The following is a 27055-nucleotide window of genomic DNA, read 5'->3' on the forward strand; positions in this document are numbered from 1 at the left end:
TTCTTATCCATCCTATTCTTATCTTACTTAAGCACTTTTTACCAGTATCTGTATCACAAGTAGCCACACAATTACTCTCCTCGAAGTTACTCTATCATGGCGCTCTTCAGTAAAATTATGATGCAAGGTGCACTTGGGTGGCTCAGTCAGTTAAGCATCTGACTCTTGATCTCAGCCCAGGTCTTGATTTGAGTGTTGTGAGTTCAAGTCCCACTTTGAGCTCCATGCTGGGTATGGAACCTACTTGAAAGAAAGGAAGGAAGGAAGGAAGGGAGGGAGGGAGGGAGGGAGGGAGGGAGGGAGGGAGGGAGGGAGGGAGGAAAAGAAATACAATGCAAAGTCCATATTTAATTTTAAATACTCTAGTAGCCATATTTTACAATGTAAAATAAAAGTGATCTTGATATATTTTACTTAATCCAAAATACTCAAAATATTGTCATTTCAATACATGATCAATACAAAAAATTAGTAAATCTTACAACCACAAAAAAACCTGCACACTATTTTTTATACCAGCCTTATTTATAATAGCCCCAAACTGGAAACAACCAAATTATCCCTCAATAGGTAAATGGTTAAACAAACAGGGTGTGCCATATCATGGAATACTACTCAGCAATAAAGAGGAACTATTGATACTCAAAACAATTTGTGTGGATCTCATTATGATGATAGCAAAAAAGCCCATCTCAAATGGCCATGCACTGTCTGATGCCATTTATAGAACAGTCTCAATCTTACAAATTAATGGATATAGGAAACATTAGTGGTTGCCAAGGGTGGGGGGGTGGAAGTGACTATAAAAGGGATAGCAAGAAGGAGATCTTTGTGGTGATGGAACAGGTCTCTATCTTGATTGTGCTGGTGGTTTTGTGAATCTACACATGTGATACAACATTGTCCTGTTATTTGTGCGTATTGCACCAATGTCAAATTCCTGGCTTGTATATCATGCAGTAATTATGTGACTATGGGTAGAAACTGGATGAAGGGTACAGGGAACCTCTCTATATTATCTTTGCGACTTCCTGAGAATGTAATATTTCAAAGTAATGTCCAAGGGCTAATTCCTGAAACCCATGAATATGTTAGGTTACATTGCAAAGGGGAATTAGGGCTCCAGGTGGAATTGTGGATGCTAATAAGATGACCTTAAGATAGGGAGATTATCCAGATGGGCCCAGTGTACTCACAAGGGTTCTTAAAAGTGGAAGAACAGGGCAGAAGAGGAGAGTTAGGTAGAGGAAAGACTAGTCAGAGAGAGATGCAATACTGCTGGCTTTGAATATGGGGGAAGGGTTCAAGAGCTGAGGAATGCAGGTGACCTCTGGAAGCTGGAAAAGGCAAGGAAATGGAGTCTTCCTTAGAGCCTCCAGAAAGGGATACAGCTCTGCTGATGCCTTGACTTTCACCCACTGGGACTTACTTTAGACATTTTGACATCAAGAATTGTAAGATAATGAATTTGGGTTATCTAAGCTGCTAAGCATGTGGTAGTTGGTAACAGCACTAGAAAACTAATGCAGTGAGAATTTAGAGAGATGTACAGATGTATTGGACATCTGGGGAGCAGAGTGAGCAGGAATTGGTCATGATTGGATTTGGAGGATGATAGAGAAGGGGAAGTCAAAGTAGGTTCCCGGAATTAGCTTCAACAATTTGATACAATGTGGTGCTGTATACTAGGATTGCGTTATCTAGAGAAGGAACCAGTTCAACAAATAGGAGGTTTGTGACTTAAGTTTTGGAGATGTCAAGAGTGGGAAAAATCCAAGAGGGGATTTGGATGCATAAATCAGGAACTTAGGAGAAGAGCATGGGCTGTGTCTCCATGTTTGAGGTCATCAGCATAAAGAGGAAGTAAACTTGTGGTATGAGATAAAACCATGGTGAAAAAGTAGCTTTTGACCATAACATTTACATATTTTTCTGCAATTTTTGAATGTCTGCTTTGCTGATACTATTCTATGAACTATTATAGTCTTCTTGCTACTGTTTTAACATTATGTTATCACTCTAGACAGTGTAAAAATGATTGGAATTTAAATATGTTTTCCTCAAAGGACTCCTTTTGTTAGTCCCATATGTTGGGTGGCAGAAAAATGAGATGGATGCCAGGATGGAGAGCTGGATTGGACCAGAGTGGCCTCGCAACGTTGAAGGTCCAGACAGTGTGGAGTTGGGTGCGTGGATGCGATAAATCTAACCGCAGCCACAGAGTCCAGAGTCAGGATGGAATCAGGAAGCTTAGATGAGAAGGAGCCAGCAAATGGGTAAAATTCAAACAACTCAAATCAGTAGGACGTGCCTAAGAAAGTCCTATAGTAGAGAAGGACAAATAAGAAGCGAGGAGTCTGGTATGGAGGCTGAGTTCAAATGCAAAGGATAGAAATTGGAATCCAGAGTCAGATCTCCAAGACAAGAAAGGGGATCTAGCTGTTGAGAAGGCAGATGCCATTGGATTAGGGCTGAGGTCAGAAATGCAGGCTCTGAAGCATGGAGCCACTGGATCACAAGCGTCTGTGTCATAGAAATGGGGACCAGATACAAGAAGCATCTTTTTACCAACCCAACATGCTCTAGTTTTTCTGGAGGGAGAAGGACCTGCTGGAAAACAGTGACTGTCCCATGGGTGATGTCCAGGAGACACCACAATAAAAGACTCTGAGGAAGGGAGAGCATAGCCTTTATATCTTTTTTGATGCAATAATACTTTGAGAGAATAACTTTATTTTTAGATTGACCCCATCCCAAGTTTTTTATATCTTCCCCTGAATCACAAATGTGTGATCCATGTTACATTTTACCTAAAAGCAGCATGACTAAAAGCCAGACCCTGAGGCTATGACAGATATGTGTCTGAGCAATGGCATCTCAACAGGGGGATGGTAGGGTTGGTACCAAGCCCTCTGCAGTATGGTTTCTTGAACAGCCATCTTTCTTCTACCAATGACAGGCTAGTCATTAAACCTAAATTATCGAAACACGGCTAGGCATTTCTGAAGTCCTTAAGTACCCATTATTACATTTACCAAGTTTTTCAAAATAGCATTGAGGCTAAGAAAAGAGAAACCTCTTCATGAGAGAGTCAGCGAGGAAAGAATCACTTTTGAGATGTACATTAAAGGTGCTATATTTAATTCTGTGGTCTTTAAGTATCCAGCTGTCTGTCTAGCTCAAAATCTTAATAGTCCAGTAATTACATTGACTCCTCACCTCAGCTATAGGGCTTGCAAGCGTACCTCCAAGTAGATGTCAATGCCAGAGGCTAGACCAATACCATTTTGAAGGTGAGGGGAGATGTGAACAGAAGATTATCTAATAGATTGGCTCCCACTCTGCTTATCTTGTCCCTACCCCATCCCCTCTTCACCGCGGCCCTTCTCTGCTAACTACTTACCCATGCAAGTCAAAGCTTCTGGAACATATTCATACTATTATCTATTATTTTTTATATTTTTTATTTTATTTTATTTTGTTATAAAATATATGGAACATAAAATTCACCATTTTAGCCATTTTTAAGTATACAGTTCAGTGGCATTAAGTCCATGCACATTCTTGGGCAACCATCCCCTCCCTCCATCTTCAGAACCTTTTCATTTGCCCAAACTGAAACTGTATACCATTTTACAGTAAGTCCTCCCAGCCCCTGGCAACCACCATTCTACTTTTTGTCCCCGTGGATTTAACTACTTTAGGTACTTTATATAAGTGGAATCCTACAATATTTGTCCTTTTGTATCTGGCTTATTTCATTAGCATAATGTCTTCAAGGTTTATCCACATGGTATCATGTGTCTCAAGTATCTTTAATAATTTTGAATACACTAGAAAAGCAATAGCTTGTGAATTTGTATCCTGTGGCCCAAAGTCCTTTCAAAAACCTCTATGAGCATGCCAATGTTTTGGAAACTACAGATGCCTCCCATCAGTATACCACTATTCTTACTGAGTATTCAAGCTCTACAAATTAATAAAGAATGGTAGAAGTTATAAAAAAATAAAATAAAGTTACAAGGCATATATATATAACTAGTTAAACTTTGAGCAACAAAGTTGAAAATGGAATTCATGGCCCTGAAACTGACTTTTTGCTCTAAAAAGATTAAGGAGAATCAAGTGTTAGTGGCGATTTTCGGGGCCAGTAAGCATGCTTGAGTCAGGTAGAGTTTTTAAACCTACCTGCAAGGTCACTTCATTTCCCACCTAAACAAGAATGTTTTTATAAATTCTTGCCCACATGCTTGTGATATTTAATATTATGTGACAACTTGACTGGAGGAAGGGATGCCCAGATTGCTGGTAAAGTATTTCTGGGGGTGTGTGTGTGTGTGTCTGAGGCTGTTTCTGGAAGACATTAGCATTTGAACTGGCAAAGTGAATATATCAGATGACCCTCCCCAAGGTGGATGGGCACCATCCATTTCCTTGAGGACCCAAACAGAACAAAAAGGCAAAGGAAGAGTGTGAATTCCCTGCCTCCCTACTTGAGCTGAGACATCCAGTCTTCTGCCCTTGGACATTGGCGCTACGGGTTCTTATGTATTCAGATTCAGACTGGGACTTACATCATATGAGCCCCTGGTTCTGAGACCTATTGACTCAGAAGGAATGACACCACTAGCTTTCTGCAGCTTGTAGACAGCAGACCATGGGACATTTTGGCCAGCGTAACCACATAAGCCAATTTCTATAATAAATCTCTTCTATACATCTGTGTAAATCCTGTTCTGTTTCTTGGAAGAACCCTGACCAATACAATGCATATGCCATGAACTGCAGGCAATATGAGCTAGGAGTCCTCCTAGAGAGGCAAGAAATGGGGGATACCAGTTTATGTCAGATGTGGTTTCTTTGCATTTCTCCATCTGCTCACCATGTAAGTGTGCAGTTCAAAAATCAGAGGAGATACTTCTTTTTTTTTTATAGATATTTATTTATTTATTGAGAGAGATAGTGATAGCATGAGAGGGGGAGAGTCAGAGGGAGAAGTAGACTCCCCACCGAGCAGGGAGCCTGATGTGGGACTTGATCCCGGGACTCCAGGATCATGACCTGAGCCGAAGGCAGTCGCTTAAACAACTGAGCCACCCAGGCGCCCTAGAGGAGATACTTCTTTCCCGAGCTGCGTGCCACTTTCGGTGAACATGGCCACCACAAAATTAAGTAGGCTTTTCCGGTACTCAAAAAGCTTAGCAAGTAATGTAGAACAATAGAAACAAGGGTAAAAGAGCCCAGGATTAGAAATCAACTGTGATTCAAACACCTTAACAAATACTCCTTCTGTATGAACTGCCACTTCTCAGGCAAGATGAGCATCTGAGTACACTGGTGCCATTTGGAAACCCAAGCTGTCATCTGTGTATTTTTCAAGAGCCAGCAACTTCTTCAGTCATTCGTGAGTGACTAGTCTCCATATTTCAAAATGATGGTTGGGAGCCCCCTGTTTACTCTGTTACCCATGTAGATCAATCTCTTTTTCTGAACATTAGCCTGAAGGATGGATTTTTAACATTTTACTTGAGTATATTTTAACATTTTACTTGAGTATATTTACTTGAGTATATTTGCGTAAAATTTTTACCCATGTAGATCAATCTCTTTTTCTGAACATTAGCCCGAAGGATGGATTTTTAACATTTTACTTGAGTATATTTGGATACATGTTAATTTTGACAAGTGTGTGTGGTCTGTTGGTTCAAAGATATTTTAGGATTGAAATATACCACATGTGGTTTACAAAAAGCACAAGAACTCTAATGACTGCCATGATATCTCCAAGTTCTGCTTACCAGAAGCCTCCATGACATTTCTTCAGTTTGGGCCTTTTTTTTTTCTTTCAGTTTTTCTTTTTTAAGATTTTATTTTTAAGTAATCTCTACCCCCAGTGTGGGGTTTGAACTCACAACCCCGAGATCCAGTTGCATGCTCTACTGACTGAGCCAGCCAGGCGCCCCTCAGTTTTTTATATATAGACAAAGATACTTGTATGCCACTAGAGCAATTTTAGGCAACTCCATCCTTGTATTTTCTGCTATGTAGGTAGAATTTTTCTTTATTACATAATCTGCCTACCTCCCTTATTTTCCCAATATTTTTTCAGCTATTTTTGGTTATATATGTAAATGGTCCTAAAATTTTGTGATTTTTGTCATTGCTTACTGATGAGCCAAGACTTATATTATGATTATCTTTTTTCCCCATTCCAGTTTTGGGTTTTCCCAAAGTTTCTTGTTGTCTTTCTCCTCTTTTTATAATGGCTTCTTTATAAATAATCATTTATTTTGTAAAAGGCTTACTATATCTTGCAAGGTGACATGTTGTTTATCTCCAAATTCCCTGCTACTTTGTGATGTCACACAGGGTTTGGGAGAGTCACCCAGCCTGCCTATGCACCCCAGGCTAGTTCCACATACACAGTTATTGGTTTTGCCTAAAATTCACTTGAAGTGAGAGTAATTGCATATTGATAATGGAATAGGACTTTGCAACCAGACAGTCAAACATGGCCCTTAAGAGCCAAGTCTTAAAATTAGGTAGGCTTGGATTTCTCTCCATTCCTGCCACTTGCTAACCGTGGTACCAAGGGTAACCCCATGATTTAACCTCACAAAGTTTCAGTTCCTGCACTTGTGAAATAAAAGTAACACCTCACAGAATTGTCAGAATATAAGAGAATGACTATTCTACTTAGCCTAGACAATGTCTGATTCCAGGAAATACTCATTTTGTGTTACCTACTGTTGCCAGTACTGATGCTTTTCAAAAGGCTTCTTCCATTGCCTTCTTATTTAGTAATTCTAACTAGTCCAGAAGCTCAGGAAATCTGGAGTATCTGCATTTAGAGAGGAGGACTCTATCCCAGGTGGCCAGGGTCACAGGGCATGCCATGTAGTGGAAGTGGGGACCGCTCTGGTATTCAAGACAGCGAGCAGTGTGGGTCAGCCTGTTCTCAGCATGTGGACTGCTTGGGCTTGCATCCCGTTTTAGCATCTTCCTACCTGGGTGAACTTGGGCACTCCTTAACCTCGCTGAGACTCGGTTTCCTTAACTGTATGGCAAGAATAATAATAGCCCTTACGACATAAATTACCATGAGGAGAGAATACGTGAGTTTACACAGACAGGACAGCATCTGGCACAACTAGTCCTACATTAAGTCTACTTTAAGTAGCATTTTCTGGTCCCCAGTGAGGTCCTATGCCACCACACCAGGCAGCCTGACACCAAGGATCCCAGGTGCCCCTCTCAGTTGCCAGTCCCCTGAATCTCTGCTCATGATCCCAGCTCATGAAGCCGAATGTGGAGATGCCACATACGAGAGCTTTGAGGCTAGGTACGTGCTTCAGGCAGCACCGAGGTGGGCCCGAGAGCTGCCATGTTGCTGAAAGCAGCTCGCGGGCTGAGATGACAGGGAAGCTGGCAGAGCGTTGCGTTGGAGTCTGAGAATTTGGATTTCCTTCAGTGTCTTCCATGACACAGCTTCCATACAAGAACACATGGTGACCAAAACTGTCCATCAAAGCAGTGCGGTTTGCTCTGAATTTTGCCAGAAACTTTCAGAAACAGGGATTCTGGGGTCTGTTTACTCTCTTCCTCTAGGAATGTAACTACACAGTAGCAGAGAAGAAATCCTACAAAGGAAACGTATATAACCCATTGTTTCCCAAATGTACTTAATTAAGGAACCACCCTCCATCCTCCACATCTTTCACCTTTCAGAGAACTGGTGTTTCAGGAACACACTTTGGTTAATATATAGTCAGACTAGCAGGGGGGTGCTCACATGTGTGTTTAATAGTGAAACAAAGTAATTAGGAAATAGCAGATATAAAGTCTTGAAATGCCTGATTTAACAACCTGTAGCGGGGCGCCTGGGTGGCTCAGTCAGTTAAGCGTCTGACTCCTGATTTCGGCTCAGGTCATGATTTTAGGGTTGTGAGATTCAGCCCTGCATCGGGCTCCATGCTCAGAGGGGTGCCTGCTCTCTCCCTCCACCCCCCAAATAAATAAATCTTTTAAAAAAATAAAAACCTGTAGCAAACTTTTCTATGCTGAATGATAACTACCAAAGTGTTCTGGAAGTAGGTCTGCTGGAACTTGGGAGCAGGGTGTGGTATTCTATGCCCTTACTTTACATGGATGCTGGGCAGCAAGGGTCTTTTTTTTTCTATAGAGGGGATGTCCTATCTCCCAGCAGCCCTTTGACCCTTGCTCAGTGACAGAGTTCTGCTCAGTCAGGAAAAAGGGTCTTTCTAGAGAGACCTAATAGGATCCCCAAATTTCCAGAATTTCATAGTTCCCTTATTCGAGCTCACAATCCCCACCCAGGCATATCTCTAGGGGCACAAGTTTCCTAAGAAGTTCAGGGGAGGGGATGTCTGGGACTAGTGCAGGGCAGCGTTGCATTGTCTAGTGATTAAAAGGCATGTGTTTTGAGGTTCTGAGTCTCGAGTTTTGCCATTTTTTAACTTCTGAGCTGCTATTTCCTCCATGGAGATATGATAATAACACCTCCTGTGCAGAGAAGAGTTAACATAGCAGGCCTGAGTATGTCTTAGAAAAGCCAGTTTGCAAGGTTGGCCCTTGGGTGGCATCTGGGAGCTTGGAATTTATCAGGGTTCCCACCTCTTCCTGATAAGAATGGTTCACTGTGACTAAACTGTTCATGCAAACATTGTTTATGCTGAACCCCTGCTTTTCTTCTGGAGTCTAAAATTTTGGCATGGGCCAAGCAAAGGGTGCCTGTATGACTAATACTGAATAAAATCCTCAGGCTCTGAGTCTATAACAAGCTTCCCTGGGAGATAGCATTTTTCATGTATTGTCACAATTCATTGCTAGAGGAATTAATCCCGTCCTGTGTGAGTCCACTGGGAGAGGACCCCTGGAAGCTTACGCATGATTTCCTCCAGACTTCGTCCATGTGCCTTTTCCCTTTGCTGATTATGCTTTGCATACATTCACTGTAATAAATCACAGCTGGAGTGCGAGTGTATTCTAAGTTGCTGTGAGTTCTAGCAAATCAAACAGTGGTCTTGAAACATCCCTTTCCCTCCCCCACTGCCAACATAGTGTTATTGTGAGTTTTAAGTACGAGCGGACACAATGAGCCTTGAGCACTATGCCACATACAGACTAAGCATGGACATATCAGAGAGAAGAGACCATTTACCAAGCAGAGCTTGGATTTTAGGAGGGCCTCCTACCATGTATCTCTCTGCTTAGTGCTGTAAAAAGCATCAGGACTCTTTCGCCTGAGTGTGAGATTGCTCATCGCTAACAAAATATCACCATACACCATGGAGATTCTCTCTCTACATTTAGTTAAGTGTGAGCTTCACAGGAACTTTGCTTGAAAATGTAGAACTTTTTAATTTTCCTTTCTAGTTTCTTCCTCTTTAACTCTTTAACTCAAACTTACTAGATATGTAGCCCTGTATTTATAACCATTTAAATTACAGTTGTATATTATCACAGGATACAGTGTAGGAAAATTCATTCAGCCACAGGTTTCCTCACCACAACTGTCTTATTTTAGAATAAGAACAGTATTCGTTCATTGAGATTTTCTTTTTTACATTCTCATTTGAATGGCATGGCAACCACTGGGACATTCACAGTCAGGAAGGGAATAGTAAAACATTTCTATTCTGGTTCTAAAAATATTTGACCTAGCATTTTCAGTGCCTTTTCATGTATGAATTCATGAAAAAAAAAAAAAAAAAAAAAACCACCAGAAAACCAAACCTCATCTCATGTGATTTTTGTAAAATAATTGCTGCCTTGTTTTTAAAAAAATGGTCATAAAGTTTATTAAAACATCAAGTGGACTCAGCCAACACATAACCAAATTATATTTTCAAATTATTTTCATTTTCACTAAATAACACCTAGAGATAGTATGTAGACTCACTTATTTGGCATAATATCCTGGCCACTGAAAACCTTGCAGGCCCTCATCCAACCAGAGTAGCATCACAATCAAGATTCCTCTGAGTTAATGGAATTGTATAACAGCTAATGTAGTTACCCAGATTGGACATTATTACTTGAGACTCTGAAGCAGATAAAGTAGAAAGAGAAAAATGATGGGCATCTGAAGATACAAGGTATGGGATGATAAGCAAGTCTTCGCTATTAGCATTTTCTGTGCCGAAATGTACTCTACTATGTAATGGCTTAACGCAACAACTATTTAGTGTGTCCTGATTCTGTAGGTCAGCACTTTGGGCCTAGCTCAGCTGCATGGTTCTTCTGCTGGTTTTGACTGGGCTCACCTCGTGGATAGCTGATGGTCAGCTACGTGGCTCTGCTACCAGGGCTGATGGTTGGGCTGATGGGTAGCTGGACCAAAGTGTGTCATCCTCCAGCAGGATGGCCTGGCCTTGTTCTCAAGCTGGCTGCTGGTTCCAAGAGCAGCAAGTGGGCAAACCCCAAAGTACAAGATCATTTCATGCTTGTGTCATAGTTTCTTTTGTCCCATTGGCCACAGCAAATTACAACTCCAGGCCCAGCGTCATGTGGAAGAGACCGACCCAGGGGCATGGACACTGAGAGGCATGAAACAGGGGAGGCCATTCCTGGGATTGTCTACCACAGCTGGATTCCTTTAGTTCTTTACATTTTGGCTTGGGTGTTCTCAAATATTTAAAATCAGCTGACTTATATTTATTAATCCACTTTAGTAAGGTACTTAAAGAGTTTTTTTAAATTGTTATGCTCTCCAAAAGAGACAACACATCAAGGTGTTTTGAGCCCTTATTATCTTTCATTGATTTTTCTCTATCACTTTATGTGTTTTCCAAATTAGTCTGAAGTAACAACCAGGATGGATAGGGAAATGGGTTTTGTAGAGTCTGGGGGAGTTCAAGCTGTGAGGAATCTGATCTCTGTCAAAAGAATACATATCCATCCAGTGCTGTGGTCTAAAAGTGTCCCTCCAAAACCCATATATTGAACTCCTGATCTTCAAGGTGTTAGCATTAGGAAGTCGGGCCTTCGGGAGATGACCAGCTCATGAGGGTGGAATCTCATGAACAGAATTAGTGTCATTATTGGAAGAGGCCAGTGAGAGCTCCCTTTTCCCTTCCAACATGGGAGGTACCAGCAAAAAGACAGCCATCAAGGAAGTAGGTTCTCACCAGAAACTAAATCTGCCAGAGCCTTGATCTTGGACTTCCAGACTCCAGAACTGTGAGAATGAACCGTCTGTTGTTTATAAACCACCCAGTCCCGAGTATTTTGTTTTGGCAGCTCAACAGACTAGTAGGCATCAGCAGAGGATGGAATAGGACCATGAGAAAACTTGAAGGCAGCAGGAAGATGCCGTTTGCCAAGCAGGGATAACTGGTTAAAAGAAGAAACAAATTTTAATGGAAGATGAAGGCAAGGGAGAGAGAGGGTCAGGAGGAGGGGGAGAGCAAGGGAAGATGTTAACATCTGTGGAGCTCTTATCCCAGGTGCTAGTCAATGAATAAATGTACCGTGCTTATGATTTTAGTCCATCGGCATGTATTTCTTGAGCCCTTCTATATGCCGGGCACTGGCATGTGGTAGTGAACAAGCCAACAGTATCTTTTCTCTGGTGTATCTTCTATTCTAGTAGGGAAAACAGACACCGGGCACACCATTACACCTAATTAATTGACAGCAAGTGGATACATGCTGTGAAGAATATGTACACGGAGCTGTACATGTGTATAACCCACCTATTTAAGCCTAAGGGCTGAGATAAGGCTTCCCTAACAAAGCAACATTGAAGCCAAACCATCACCTTTTATAGTGCCTGCCGCTGTGTTTTCAGGATTCCCCAAATGATCATGATTGTCCTATTCACAATAAATTGAGAGTTGGAAAAGCAATTAACCCAAGATCATAGTGAATAGGTGAATCAGCCTGGGATTCAAACCCAGGATGTCTTATGCTTTTTCAATACCATAAAGCACAAAGTGACTATTTTGCAGGTATCCTGGAAGTATCCTGGTCACAGGATATGTTTCAGTTGGGTAAGCTATGTTGTTTCAAACAGGCAAAATACATTGTACAGTGTTCCAAATACAATATACAGGGCGCCTGGGTGGCTCAGTCAGTTAAGCATCTGCTTTGGGCTCAGGTCATGATCCCAGGGTCCTGGGATCGAGCCCCGCATCGGGCTCCCTGCTCGGCGGGAAGCCTGCTTCTCCCTCTCCCACCCTCCCTGCTTGTGTTCCCTCTCTCTCTGTCAAATAAATAAATAAAATATTAAAAAGAAATATAATATACAGTGAAAAGTAGTCTTCCTCCCTGCCTTGTCCCCCAGTCTCCCTTCTCCCCTCCTCTGCAGGCAGTGCCACTCAAGTTTCTTGTATATTTGTTCAGAGATCTATTTAATATTTGCAGCACTTACTTTGTGTTTTACAAATGTTTGCTTGTTTAATCCTCATAAGAATTGCATATGGTGAATGTGATTATTAACCCCATTTTTTCAAAGATACCCCTATTTGTCCAAAGGTTTTTAGATTTTAAGTGCATACCAAACTTTGAGATGCTTCTCCCTGTGTGCTCGTCAGCTTTTGCTTTGCTAATACCACATAACAAGGCCGGAATCTTAGTGGCTTAATTAGAAACATTGCTTTCTTACTCCTGAGACACCTGGGGCTCAGCTGCACATGGATCTAGACTGGAGGTTGGATTTGGGTCTGCTTCATGCATCTCTCCTTCCAGGATCCAGGCTGAGGGAGTATCACCCACAAGACAGATCTTCCTGCCAGGTGGCAGAAGCACAGAGAGGAGAGTGAAAACACACAGTGCCTTCAAAACCCACCGCCCTGGACCACACAGCAGTCACATGGCCAAATCTAAAATCATTGGGGTAGGGACTATATTCCACATGGCAAGGGCAAGGAGAAAACAGATTAAGAATGAAATACCTGCTCTACACACCCTGAAAATCCAACTTTCATCTTTTGCAGCTGAGACAGAGAGGAATAATTGAAAAGCTAGCCCTGCGACTGAATCATTTTCCTATCGTCTTCTGCTGGCGAGATCTAAACAGGTTCTGTCTTTTCTGTTTGCATTTCCCAGGTTTGCATCATGTTTGGAAAGAAAAAGAAAAAGATTGAAATATCTGGTCCCTCCAACTTTGAACACAGGGTGCACACTGGGTTTGATCCACAAGAACAGAAGTTTACAGGCCTCCCCCAGCAGTGGCACAGCCTGTTAGCCGACACTGCCAACAGGCCCAAGCCCATGGTAGATCCTTCCTGCATCACACCCATCCAGCTGGCGCCCATGAAGGTATGGCGGGGATTCTGTCTTTAAGTTGGCTCGAGACGCGTGTTCTCATTTGATGCGGTGCACCATCCTTACAGGCAAGCTAGAAAAATGCCTAAATCATGCACATGTTTTTAAATATCCACTGATGATCTGCACTTATTCTTCAATGATTATAATGTACCACACTTATTGTAAATTGCAGCACATAAAAAGGAACCTCAGCTTTCAGATGTGAGATTTTTTTTTTTAATCAAACACATAAAATGCAATCACAAAACAGAAAAATCTTATTTCTACTTTAAAATGGTGTTTGCTAGTCTTCATACCAAAAAATATTATTTGCTCCCTCTGGTAAATGTTGACAGTAACCTCAGAATAAATAGGCAACCTTTAGGTGTTTTACATTTGCCCTCAGAATGTTTAAACTTGTATAGAAAACTTAGTACTAACAGATTTTAACAATAATGATTCATATGTACGTATATACACACACATGCATATACATACATATCCACATATATGTGCATGTTTTATATATAATCATGTTTAAATATGTAATACATTCATATTTGTCTTCATGGTCTAGCTATTTCAAATAAAAATGAGTCACTTGAGTCCTATAGGTTGTAATTTACCTTGAAGAAATGGCTAGTAGATTTTTGGCAAGGGATGTTCATGAAAATAATTGCATTAAAGCAGAAATTAGTCCCAATAAATTTCAGATATGTCAAGTGACTACAGAGAAAATCCAGTCATTGCTGTTTCCTTATGCATCAATAAAAAGAATGATAAGAATTCTGTAGACCACCAAGCAATTGCCCAAAAGCTGCCTATGAGAGTTAAATATCATTGAAGTTTATCATCCTGTTATCTAATAGATTAGATTCTATTCTATGTCTCTTGCTCATCATATTAGCAGACACTGAGCTATGAATACCTTCTTCTGTGTAAACATGAATATTGAATACATTGTGTTTAAGTATTTAGGCAAAACAGAAGTGGTTGCATTTTTAGAGGATGCAAATAAAGAAGCCTAGCTGATAAGTTACTGGAAATTCTTATATCACGAGAGCTGAGTAAATTAAAATTGTGATTCCATCATTCATGCATAGTATTGGTCATTCTATTGTGGTATTGTTTCGTTCTGTTTTCTATTCTGGTATTGAAACAGGTAGGTCTATTCAAACCAAAGATAAATATAGAGTCTTCTAATCATGCATTTTGTGAATTTGATTTTCTGGTAAGATTCTGAAACTTTTCAGGCCAGCTAAAATGTAAAATACTCAATAGATGGATATTTGAGAAGACACATCTTTAGGGACAAAAAGGAATCTCCCATCTAAAGCAGGTATTGATATTTAATAGAAACTGACCAATTAACTAACTCTACTGGTTGATAGTAGGCAGTATCCTTTTATCGAATGGGATTTTCTCCCTAAGAGAAGGCTATTGCTTCACTAATGACTAAATAATAGGGTGGGCCATATCTAATGAGAAGTTGAAATTAGAAAGAATTTGCTTTTTATTTATTTTTGTTTTTTCTCATATCCCAAGTTTTTATAAAACTCAGACATTAGAATGTGCATTGTGCCCAGAAAAATTCTCTGTCATTGATCTTCACAGTGAGGGAAAAATGCCCAAGTGAAAAATAATTATTGAATGCGGTTATCATTTGATGAGGAACATTCTAGAAGGAGACAGAGTCTTAGTGTAACATCTGAGCTAAAGGGCCAGGACATGTACTGTCATATTAGAGAGTGTGCTTATTATTGGGGAAGGACAGAGTGTTATTTGCTGTGGTTTTTTACTCGTCTGGGTCCTAGCAGGTCCCAGCTGGCAATGAAGGAGGACGCTCCTATCTCAGTGATAATCCACCATGCTTGGTGGATGTAGGACTTAACAGGACTTCTAGTTCATTTCTTCCATCTCTCAGACGGGCTGGCCCATTATCCTCTCTGACAGAATTTGTCAGCCCCACCGAGAGTCAGAGCAAGACTTCCTTAACTGCCGAGCTCCTGAGCCCCAGGATTCGCTTACTTCCTGTATGGGCGTTCTTGCCCTGATGCCCCATGAGTGAGCCTTTGGTCTGTGTGAAATGAAAATATTTGTTACAGACACTTATATGCAAACTGCAAGATGACTGGAAAATACATCTTCAGCATAGACCCAGGCCTGAATTTTACAAATGGGACCTCAGGTGCGGTTTTGCCTGTGAGAAAGAAAATAAATACAGATGAGGAGTGACAAAACAGTAGTTAGCTAGGCTGAATTTTCCCCAGAAAGAATAGAGTTAATCAAACACTTTTAACTGAAGGATGCCCAATAAATCCATACTTGATACTCTCGCCATCTCCTTTAGATTGATCCTCTCCTCCAGATCCCATGAGTGCAGTTAATGCTTTGGACAATATTGGCTGTCCAAGAGAATCCTGCTGACTCCACCAGCCGCTCTAGAATAAGGAAAATAAAAGGCTCAAGGGGCTGAAGTATGTCGTGTGGTTTGGATGATCCCACCTTTGGGGAATGCCTTCACTGGAGAAATCTTCCCTATTTTTAACATATTATAAATCATGCAGAATCTATTTCAGAAGTCCAAACAATCCTTGAAATAAGAAGCTAGGAAGGAATTGACAGAAAGGAGTGAAAAGAGTTGTGCAGATTTAAAGCCATTTTAGCAAAGTTACTTAAGTAGAAGCAACAATTCTAATTTGTTCAAGTTGTCCTTTAAAGGGGACAAAGAAAAAGAAGAGATCTCGACATGAAAGCAGTAAATGGAAGACGTGCATAGAGTCTTGTATTGCGGCAAAGTGCTAGTTCCTGGGTACCCATCAGTAAGCTTCAGGAAGGCTGGGGGTTCCGAATGGAAATTCACTACTGCAATGACCTCTTCTCTGATTAGAGTTTCAGCTGTTCCAATTCAGAACCTTCTTTAAATTACTTGTCCCCCTTGCCAGGACACCCTTCTTCTATGTAGATTTATTGAGGTCAGTGTTCCCCAAACTATAGACCATCAAAGTCACCTAGACGGCTTGATAAAACACAGATTGCTGGGCCCATCCTCGGAATTTCTGATTCAGTGGGACTGGGATGGGGTCAGAATTTTGCATTTCTAATAAGTTTTCAGGTGATGCTGATGCTGCTGGTCTGGAAACCGCACTTTGAGATCTTTGATTTAGGTAATTATAAAGGAATTCATCCACATAAGGTATAATCAATACAAGTTTATGCTGGCCAGGATTTCCAAATGCTCAGAAATGTAACCAGAAGCCACAGGTAAGCTCAGACTTGTGTCAGAAGTTAAAGTGCATGTACTCAAGCCAAGGGTACATAGGCAAACTGAGAAAATCTGAACCCCCCCAGAGGTCGTGGAGGGGGGATTGGGGGAGATCCCTTTAAAGCGTTTGGCAAGTACCTTTGAGAAACTCCTTTTTCTGTCCAACATCATTTTCCACAGAACATCGTAAGCAATATTACCAAACTTACTTCCAAATTAGATGCATTTCTATAAATGGCAGGTCGAATGGTCACATTGTTCTTGGTTCCCCTTGGTTCTCAAACTTGGGCTTTCATCAGAATCTCCTGAGGAGTTTGTTACAACCCAGATTCCCCAGCCCCAAACTAGAGATTCAGATTCAATAGATCTGGGGTGAGCTTGGTGATTTGCATGTTTAACAAGTCCTCAGATGCTGCTGATGCATTTTTAAGAACCACTGTTTTAGGAGGACTGAAGTTAGAACTTATTTTGTAACAGCCTAGAAATCATTTGAAAGATGCTAAAAATAAATACAGAGGATAATATTAAAAAGCCTTTGTTGCTTCTACTTAAAGTGAACAGATAGCATATTTTAATATTTGCTTCATATTTGATTTTCAGTTTCAAGTGGAGCTATAGAAATAATAGTATTATTTGGCATATTGAAATTTTATTAAATGATGTCATCCTATAATATTCTCCAACTTGCTTTTTTGCTTAATATTGTTTTGAGATAAATCATATGGCTATGTAGAAAATGAGTTTATTTAGAAATTAGAGGGTGGTGTTTTTTTTTTTTTACACTTCATCCATGTTTCTACTAAGAGATATTGGCAAGTATTAGCTATTTATAAGTAATATTGTCATGAACATCAGTGTTCATGTCTCCTTGGGCACATGGTGAGAAGTTTTCTTGTAGCAGTTCTCACAGGTGGTCTGAACTCCTCTCTTTGAGGGAGTCTGCATGATCAAACCTATTTTAACAATACCAAGGGGTCATTTGCATTTACCACTCTCACTCTAAGTGCACAGTGGAGTTTCCTAGAAGCTACATGACATGTCTTGACTTCATTGGTCTGATATCCAATGGAGTGATGCTTTGCATTCTTATGTTTTAAATGTTTCTCAGTTTTAATTTCAAATACAGTAAATGTTGATAGATAAAACATAAACCAAAGTATTTCGGAGTCTGTCCTCAATAATTATAAGAGGTTCTTGAGACCAAAAAGTTGAGAACCACTGTGTTTAGGCTGACGTCAAATATTATTATACGTGGCTTCTACAATTTGCTCCTTGCACTCTACCGATGGTTTTGGGTGGGTTGTTTGTTGTTTTTTTTTAAATAGAGATTTTTGTCTTCTCTGGCTGGTAATCTTCAAGTCTCTCCAACTGTCTCAGAGATTATTGAATGTAATATTCTACCCCTTTCAGTTTCACAGAATAAAATTTGTCTAAACCAAAAGTTTCGACATAATTGAAAATCCCTACATCCTTGCTCACAATCCCCTTCTCTAATTTATCTTTGAAATCCTTCTGACAGTCTTATTTTTATCTTTTCAAGGTTGAAGATGCACAGAGAATACCAGAGCAAAACCCGCTCTGCCTGGGTTTGCTTCGTCTTTGTCATCTTCGGTGTTTTATCGTCTGCTAAAGCAAGGTTCTCCTTCCTCATTTACCCCCCACCCTTGGCCATCATGTCAAAAAGCACCCTACTCTCAGAAACAGGGAAAATCAAGAGCAGGAAATGCTCAGGTCTGGCCACCCTGTTCTTGAGGACTTGTGCTGCCATTTCATATTCTCCCCCAGCAGAACTTACGTAGAAAGCTCATCACAGAATGCTTCCATCCTAATTACTCTCTAATTCTCCACCCTCTCTCTCTTTTCATGATTCACAATTTCACATTCAGGAATGATGTCTGCAGAGCAACGTCATCTTTAGTTCTGTTTCCATGGGGCTCACCATTTCCTTGAAAAGTTTTACCATCAACTTTCTTGAAATACAAACAACTCTTTGACATTTCCTTACAACCTGAAGTCCAATACCCAGATGCTCACCCAGCTGGGCACTTATAAATGGAAAGAGGAGGGAGGGCCCAGGGAGTCAAACACTGGAATGGAGGTCTAAGATCTGCCAATTCTGCATGTCTTTAGATAAGTGGCCTACCAACTTCTCTTAACAGAAGTCTCCTTATCCGTAAAATGAGGGTACTAATATTTCTCTTGCAAGCTTATATGGCCAGATCTGAATTTTCTAGGAGCTTTGGTGTGTGGAGAAGAATACATTCTGCTGTTTGTACTTTAGTTTAATAATGTGATAAAATTACAGATCTGGTAAGCAGTTTTTTTAGAAAAATATCCCATTCTATTGAATTAATTCTATCGATCAAATTACATATTTAGATATTAATTCATCAAAACCTCCCAAGCATTTCAAGAAAATCAAGTTTTCTTGGCCGCTTCAACCATAAACACCTTAAAAAAAAGAGTAAATGCACATAAACAAACAAAAACAGTAAATAAAATAAGATAAAAACAGAGAGGGAGGCAAACCATAAGAGACTCTTAACTATAGGAAACAAACTGAGGGTTGCTGGAGGGAAGGTAGGTGGGGGGATGGGGTAAATGGGTGATGGGCATTAAGGAGGGCACTTGTTGTGTTGAGCACTGGGTGTTATATGCAAGGGATGAATCACTAAATTCTACCTCTGCAACTAATACTACACTATATGTTAACTAACTTGAATTTAAATAGAATCTCAAAAGAGAAAAAAAGACCTAAAATATCATAAGGTCATGAAATGTATTGTTACACCAACACAGCCTCCTATAAAAATATTGATAATGTCATTGTTAAGCATGTACCCGGGGTTGCCAACCGTTGTTTATTAACTCAGAGCCAGTTCTGAGATCTGTATCTTTAAAACCCACAGGATGCAGAAAATTTTACGTTAATTTCACGCATTGATTTATGAAATGCTCATGCTGTGCTGGGCGTTGTTCTGGGTGAGGGATTGCCTATGTAAACAAGAAGTGCCAGGTGCCTATTCTGAGGAGCTTGAATTCTCATAGGAAGCAGATAATGATCATTTAAATAAGTAAACAACACAGCTTCAGTAGCAGTAAATGTGATGAAGAATATCAAACATAATAATATAAAGGAACTGAGGGTGTGGGGAAGTTATTTGGAGTCCTTGAGTAGAGTCCTTCTGGGAAGGTGACAAGGGAACCAGGAGAAGCCCAGGAGGATAGAAATTCCCAGATGGAAGGGAAAACCAGTGCAAAGGCCCTGTGATGGGAACAAACATGGAGACTTTAAAGGACAAACAGATCCCCAGGGGGCTGGGCACAGTAGGTCGGGGAGAGGAGTTGGAGATGTGATCAGGTAGGTAAGAGGGTCTGGATGGTGTTGGGGCTTTCGGAGTTTGCCATTGGTTAAACCCCGGTGCATGAGGGACTCCAGTCTCAGATCAAGAAATTGTTCTCTTATGAAATGCATTGATTCATTTAAAAGTCAGATCCAATTTAAAGTGTGCCAACTATATTGATTTGATATGCCATCCAGTGGGTTTTAGGGACATTATTAGTTAAGTGGATATGAAGAGTTGAGATTCAGGGAGTCCTTCTGACTATATGATTTTGATAAACCTTCTTACAGAAGAAATAGTGTGTGTGTTCTAAAGACTGTTAATTTTTTTGAAAAGGGAAATGTAATCATAAAATGAAATCTGTTGGTCAGATTACCTGTATTTTAAAGCCTCTCATCAAAACCACCACCTGCAAAGACCTACAGCAGTGTCTGTTGACTGAAACCAAGGCATTTACTAGGAGAATGTGTTGTTAATCCTTCGCTGAAGTTATCACTAGTATTTCCACACTTGTAAAATCAGTGAGGATAACAATTCTTTCGGTGCCTATTATGTTCTGGAATTCCTCCTTTCATTCGGTATACTCAGCCTTCCCACAGCCACAGAGACTGTTGGAAGGAAAACATCACACTGGCCCTAAATTCTCTCACTGGCCCAAAGTAAGAAGATTTTGGCACGACATAACCTTTGTTCCAAAGGAGTAGACAAAGCCAAGACCAAAGCCAGATGTATTGTATACCTTCATTTCTATGATCCAATCATATCTGGAAGCTTCTAAAAGCAGTTTTCCCTTGTATCAATGAGATTAGTGTTTGATGTGCCCCATGCCTGCCCCCCCACCACATGCATGTGCATGCACACACACCCCTCCAAAAGTTAAAAAAAGTAAAATCATCCTCGACCACTTGTAAGTACCATCTTTCTTCTTTTACTGCAGTGTTTTACTGACACTACCTTGACATTTCCTTTCGAAGGTGGAGCAGCCTTAAACTCAGATGGCCTAGTTGTTACTCCAAAAGCAACAAAGGCTGATGTTTTCAGGGGCAAGGGATCCATTGCAGGAAAGTGATCACTGCGGTGACTCACTCCTTCTTCCCTTTTGAGGAGGGAGGATATTAGCCTCACTCCTCTTCCAGGCCTCCGGGTTGTTCATCTCAACACCCAGAGAGTTCTGTAACCACATGCGAGAGGGTCCCACACCTGCGACTCACTGAAACAAGCCCAAAATAACTGGACTTTCCTAGTCCGTGATCCTGGAACTTGGGAGATGGATTCTAGGCTTCCAGTTAAGATTGGACCACTAAGACCTCATGAAAGAATGGTCATAGTCACTCCCTCTCAAGAGTTGAGTATCTGCAGTCACCCTCAAGACCAAGGTAGACATCCATAGAATGTATCATGTATCAAGTAATTGTCAATAGTGGGTTATATTGGAAAGTAATCTATGACTAATTGACAGTTAGATCTATTTCTGAATGGCTCCTGCCTTTGCCAGCATCCTTATAGTGACCGTGGTCTCCTCGGGCTCCAGAGAGGAGGTTGAGCAGCTCCCACACAGTGACAGGATGCAGCCAGGGTTTCTGTGTCCACCTCTTTGTGATTGTTTGATCCCAGGGCTAGTGCCAGAGCAGATGCTCGTGTGAAGCAAGGGAGGCATCAAACCTATAGTAATCTGTGTGGATTTTGCAGAAGTATCCTAGGAAAGAGGCCTGACCTATTACCAAACATAGGCGATGTTTGTACAGAGTACAAAATCTTTAATATTTTGTGGTATTCTCATAATAACCATTGAATAGTTTGAATCCAGTTTTGTAGATGAAGGATCTGGTTGTATAGATGAAGAAACTCATGCTCTACTCCAACTGGGAACCAAGCCCCGTCCTTGTTAACAGGCAGATTTGTGGGTGGTTGGGTGGGTGAAGCCTCCTGGTTTGGGAGTCCGGGTTGAAAAAGGTTCAGGGAGAAAGAGAGCCAAGACTGTAGGCTGGGATGGGTGGGGCATTACCTGGTCTGGAGGAAAGGAATTGGGGAGAGTCTGGATTCAGGGGCAGATTTGACAGGGCTAGAGATCATGGGAAGACAAGAAGGCCTGGAGGAGGCATCAGGGAGACCTGAGGGATGGGGAGCTCCAAACCCTTCAGGTCCCCTCTGAAGTGTTAGAGAGTCCCACACACTTGCAGTGTGAGAGGTGAGCATTTCCTTCTCCTTCACTTGGGGAGCCAGAGTGGGATGTTAATGTGGAGATGCTGAGTTCCTAAAACCAATGCTCTAGAATTTAGGCAAAAGTTTTAGACTCCCCGAGAGGTGGGGGAGAATTACCTCTTCCTTGGAGAGGACCATGGTTAATCATTTGTTGAAATCCACCCAATTTCTTTCTTTCTTTCTTTCTTTCTTTCTTTCTTTCTTTCTTTCTTTCTTTCTTTCTTTCTTTCTTTCTTTCTTTCTTTCTTTCTTTCCTTCCTTCCTTCCTTCCTTCCTTCCTTCCTTCCTTCCTTCCTTCCTTCCTTCCTTCCTTCCTTCCTTCCTTTCCTTCCTTCTTTCCTTTCTTTCTCGTTCTTTCTTTTTTTTTTTTTTTTAAGATTTTATTTATTTGACAGAGAGAGACAGCAAGAGAGGGATCATAAGCAGGGGGAGTGGGAGGGGGAGAAGCAGGCTTCTGGCAGAGCAGGGAGCCCAATGTGGGGCTCGATCCCAGGACCCTGGGATCATGACCTGAGCCGAAGGCAGACGCTTAACGACTGAGCCACCCAGGTGCCCCAGAATCCACCCAATTTCTAAGTTGAATGCAGATCTGATGTCAGAGATGCAGTTGCCTTTGGTTGCCTCATACTCCCATACCCTTTCTCTCCTCCTCCTCTGCCCTTCTTTCCTAACGGGTTAATGATTACTTTGTATATCCCTCACCTCCAAAGTATTTGCTTTTGGTAAGAGGACCATAGGAAAAAGACAATTATTCCAAGGAGAGAACCTTATATTGTAGTATCGGACAGGTGAGTAGGGTAGTGAGCCAGAGAAATTTTCTGATTTGCTTCAAGTAGCCCATGAAAGATTGATTGGCCTAGAGAAGGTGGGCAAAAAACAAAAACAAAAGCAAAAAAACCCCCACATAATTGGGGGTGTCGGTGATCAGTCACGGCTCTGATCAAGCACAGCCTGTGTTGCAGAGATGCTTCACACAGACCACCTGTGGTGGACTGAGTTATTAAACTCCGTTCTTCTTGGGGCGTCTGGGTGGCTCAGTTGGTTAAGCGACTGCCTTCGGCTCAGGTCATGATCCTGGAGTCCCAGGATCGAGTCCCGCATCGGGCTCCCTGCTCAGCGGGGAGTCTGCTTCTCCCTCTGACCCTCGCCCCTCTCATGTGCTCTCTCTCATTCTCTCTCTCTCTCAAATAAATAAATAAAATCTTAAAAAAACAAAAAAAACAAAAAAAACCTCCGTTCTTCTTTCCTCTCGCCACAGCCTCACAGAGGGCTAAGGACTTCCCCATGCCTTGATTTTGGATTTGCCCATGTGACTTGCTTTGGCCAATCAGGGAGTGTGCACAAAGGCTTAAAAGGTACAGCTGAGCTTTGCCTTTGTGCTTTTGCCATCACCGTAAGAAGAACATGCCTGGGGTAGCTGAGGGAATCTGGGAGAGTTAGCAGTACACGGAGCAGAATCACCCTGGCCCACTTGCATCTCTACAGCTTGAGGCAGCTGCTCCAGCCCCAGGCACGCTGTGTGACACTAAGTGTGGAGTGGTTTGTTACACAGCATTATTAGACGACTGACTGATAACACTGTTTCATGGAGCCTCTATCTCAACTTTTCAAAAGGGTGAGATGGACTCTTTTAGGTAAGGAAGGCAAGGCTCATCAAAGCTAAAGAACTTGCTGAAGGTCCCACAGCTAGCAACTGGAAGAGGCCCAGTTTTAAACCCCAAACCTGTCTGACTCAAAACCCACGTTGTGACCACCAAACCACCCTGCCTCCTGATGATAACCGTGTGTTTGGGCATGAACAGGTGTTGCATGCATAAATGATGCTAAACTAAAAGCTTACTTCCTTCTTACCTAGTCCTGCCTTTTCATCTCAGATGATGCCGCTGAGACCCATGTAGGTAAAGTGATTTTTCCCAAGGTCACAGGGCAGGTTAATGCTAGATGTCAGATATTGTCTCTGAGTAAAAGAGGTGCTTCTGATTCAAGCATTTAGAAAACTTAGACACAGCCCACAAACTGGCACTCTCTCGAGAATCTGAAAGGCTGTCATTCAAATGCCTGCCTCCTTGTGATTTCTCTTTACTGCCACAAGATTTTACCTTCTAGCTACGGAGTGCTCAGTGCCCTTTGCAGGTCTTTTATTTTGCATGTAATCCACAAGTCTTCTCATGTGAATTAGGCAGAATATTTAAACAGGAAATGTCTGTGCAAGTGTGTACCAATAAGTAAGGAGTACGCATCCAGACATGTGCCACTCACTCTCTCTCTCTCTAGGGCAGCCTTGCTGCTCCATGGGCTGATCCTGTTTGAGGTCAAACCATGAGCCCTCCGAACACAAGCCTCTCTCCAGACTTGTGTTGGTTTCCCACTGAGTGACCTACTCTCCACTCCTGACAGCTGAGCTCATCAAATGAGGATGGTTGTGCTTTGATAACTGGCAAATTCTATATAAAGGGAGATGATATTCTCAGGAATGCCTTATTTGCCCCAGCTCTTCTCTTCTGGCAGAGGTGACCTAACTGAAAATAATCCTTCTAAATCAAAAGAAAAAAAAAGCATGTGGCTCTCTGTGACTCCCACACATGCTTGGAACTTGAAAGATTTAATTTTATCTCTCATTTAGCATCTTATAGAAATTGGGGCACTAAAATGGCAGCTGCAGGCTTCTTTGGGGACACTGTCAGGTCCTATAGTTGTTATCATTCTGTTAAGTCATTTTAAGTAGAACAATTACATCGCTAACTATTTAAACCAGTGATAAAGCAGTTTATCAATGCTTTGATCATTTCTACGCAGCACACCACTATCCTACTGATCGGCTCTACTACTGTTAGTTATAAGGTTGAGATTTCAATGAAGACAGCGCACCCAAGATGGCACTAGTCTAAGCATCTTCTGTGATGACACAATCTTTGTATTAGCTTGCTATTGCCACATAACAAATTACCACATATGTAATGGCTTAAAAGAACAGACATTTATTATCTGTTTCTGTGTCTGGAGTCTAGGGCATGACTGAACTGCGTTCTCTGCTCAAGCTTTTACAAGGCTGCCGTCAGGAGGTCATCAGGGCTTCATTGCCAAATTGAGGCCTAACTAGGAAAGAATCTACCTCCACACTCATGGAGGCTGTTGGCAAAAGTCATCTCCTTGTGTTTATAGAACTCATGGCAGCTTGCTTCTTCAAGGTCAGCAGGAGAGTAGAGCTACTGTGCTTGCAGTCTTATGTATATATCATAACATAATCATGAGGCTATATCCCATCACTGTTGACATGTCATGTACCATCACCACAGGAGTGACCTCCCATCATCTTTGCCGTATAATATCACACAGCTGTGGAAGTGACGTCCCATCACCTTTGCCATATTCTTTTGGTTCGAGGCAAGCCACAGGTCTAGCCCACACTCATGGAGAAGGAATTACACAAAGGCCTGAGCATGAAGGGTCTGGAATCACTGGTGGGGGGGGGGGGTCACCCTGGGACTCATCCACTTTGGTCCCCAGTATCCCTCCCACATGCATAATGCATTCACCCCAACCCTTTCTCAAAGGCTTTCCATCCTTCCTCCACCCCGTGCCTCCCAACTTATGATGGGGGAATAGGGTAATAGCTGTAGACATTCTAGTTCAAAACAGGGGAAATAGGGACGCTTGGGTGGCTCAGTTGTTAAGCCTCTGCCTTCAGCTCAGGTCATGATCCCAGGTCCTGGGATTGAGCCCCGGGCTCCCTGCTCTGCAGGATGCCTACTTCTCCCTCTCCTGCTCCCCCCTGCTTGTGTTCCCTCTCTGGCTGTCTCTTTCTCTGTCAAATAAATGAAATCTTTAAAAAAAAGCAAAAAACAAACAAACAACCCAAAAAACAAAAGAAACAGGGGAAATGGAAGGTAAGAAGGAATCACTGGTCCAGAGCTGTTCTGAAATTCAGCCTGGCGAATGTCAGGAGTTCCTTGATTAGGTTTTAAGGCTTTGGAATAATCTTCTGTGGCTGATCCTGTTTGAGGTCAAACCATGAGCCTTCCGAACACAAGCCTCTCTGCAGACTTGTGTTGGTTTCCCACTCACTGGTTCTGCCCTTACTCATCATGGAAGCCTGTGTTTCGGCAGAACAGTTTTATCAAGTCTTCCTTCTCCTGACGGTAGAACTGGGGAGTCTGAAAGCCTCCCTTTCTTTTCTGTCATCTCTCTGCCCCTGATCCAAGCTAGCAGTATTTCTATAGAAACAGTTTCTCATAAACTTTGTACACCTTATATGGATTTCACTGTGGTTCACTCCATTTGACAAAAACTATCTCCATAGATATTTTTAAGATAAACCCTCCTGTAGTTTGGCCTCCTGCTAAGAGGGCTGAGGGACAGTGCCCTTAAGCTTTCTAGAGGTTCTCTGGTTTGATTGAGAAGATCTGTGGGCCATACCCTTAATTTCTCTAAAAAGCCCTTTGTGTGATTGCATATTCTGACCTGTGGTTTTTCTGAGTTTTTAATACAGTTTTACAGTCACATCTCAGCCTTTTCTCTGGAGCATGCTTTTCCAAGAGTCCAACTCTTGCCATCTAGAAAGGCTCAGAACTTTTTAAGTCCTGAGATTCTGTTCCTTTTTTTTTTTTTTTAAGTTCTTTCCTCTTGCATTTTACTATAAGCAGAAAGAAGACATCAGGCAGCACCTTTCACACTTGCCTTGGAAATCTTCAATCTGTCACTGAGTTTATCACTTAGAGCTTCGGCTTGCCACGTAACTCCAGAAGACAATTTTGCCAAACTTTCTGCCACTGCAGAGCAAGGATCCCCCTTTTGCCGGTTTCCAATAACATGTTTCACTTGCCTCTGAACCCTCATAGCATCCTCGAAGTCCAGATTTCTACTAAGAAATGGCAGTTGTGACTTTCCCTGCCATGTTCCTCAAAGTTCCTCCAAACTCTGCTCATTTTCTGGTTACAAAATCCCTGTGTTGTTATGGACTGAATTATGTCCT

The 27055-nt window shown here is 41.6% G+C and overlaps 1 protein-coding gene across 1 annotated transcript in view; it reads left to right on the forward strand.

Annotated features, from left to right (window-relative positions):
- The window catches only part of PAK5 (p21 (RAC1) activated kinase 5), a 296814-nt gene that overhangs the window by 181188 nt on the left and 88571 nt on the right, over positions 1-27055 (forward strand). Inside the window, exon 3 of the mRNA XM_045885402.1 lies at positions 13072-13284. Within this exon, the coding sequence (XP_045741358.1) occupies positions 13081-13284 (204 nt within the window). The 5' untranslated portion in view covers positions 13072-13080. The remainder of the gene's footprint in view (positions 1-13071; positions 13285-27055) is intronic.

Source organism: Mirounga angustirostris, unplaced genomic scaffold, assembly GCF_029215605.1.
Source record: "Mirounga angustirostris isolate CCGP_5_RB_7025 unplaced genomic scaffold, mMirAng1.0.hap1 SCAF_10, whole genome shotgun sequence".
NCBI classification, from domain to species: domain Eukaryota; kingdom Metazoa; phylum Chordata; class Mammalia; order Carnivora; family Phocidae; genus Mirounga; species Mirounga angustirostris.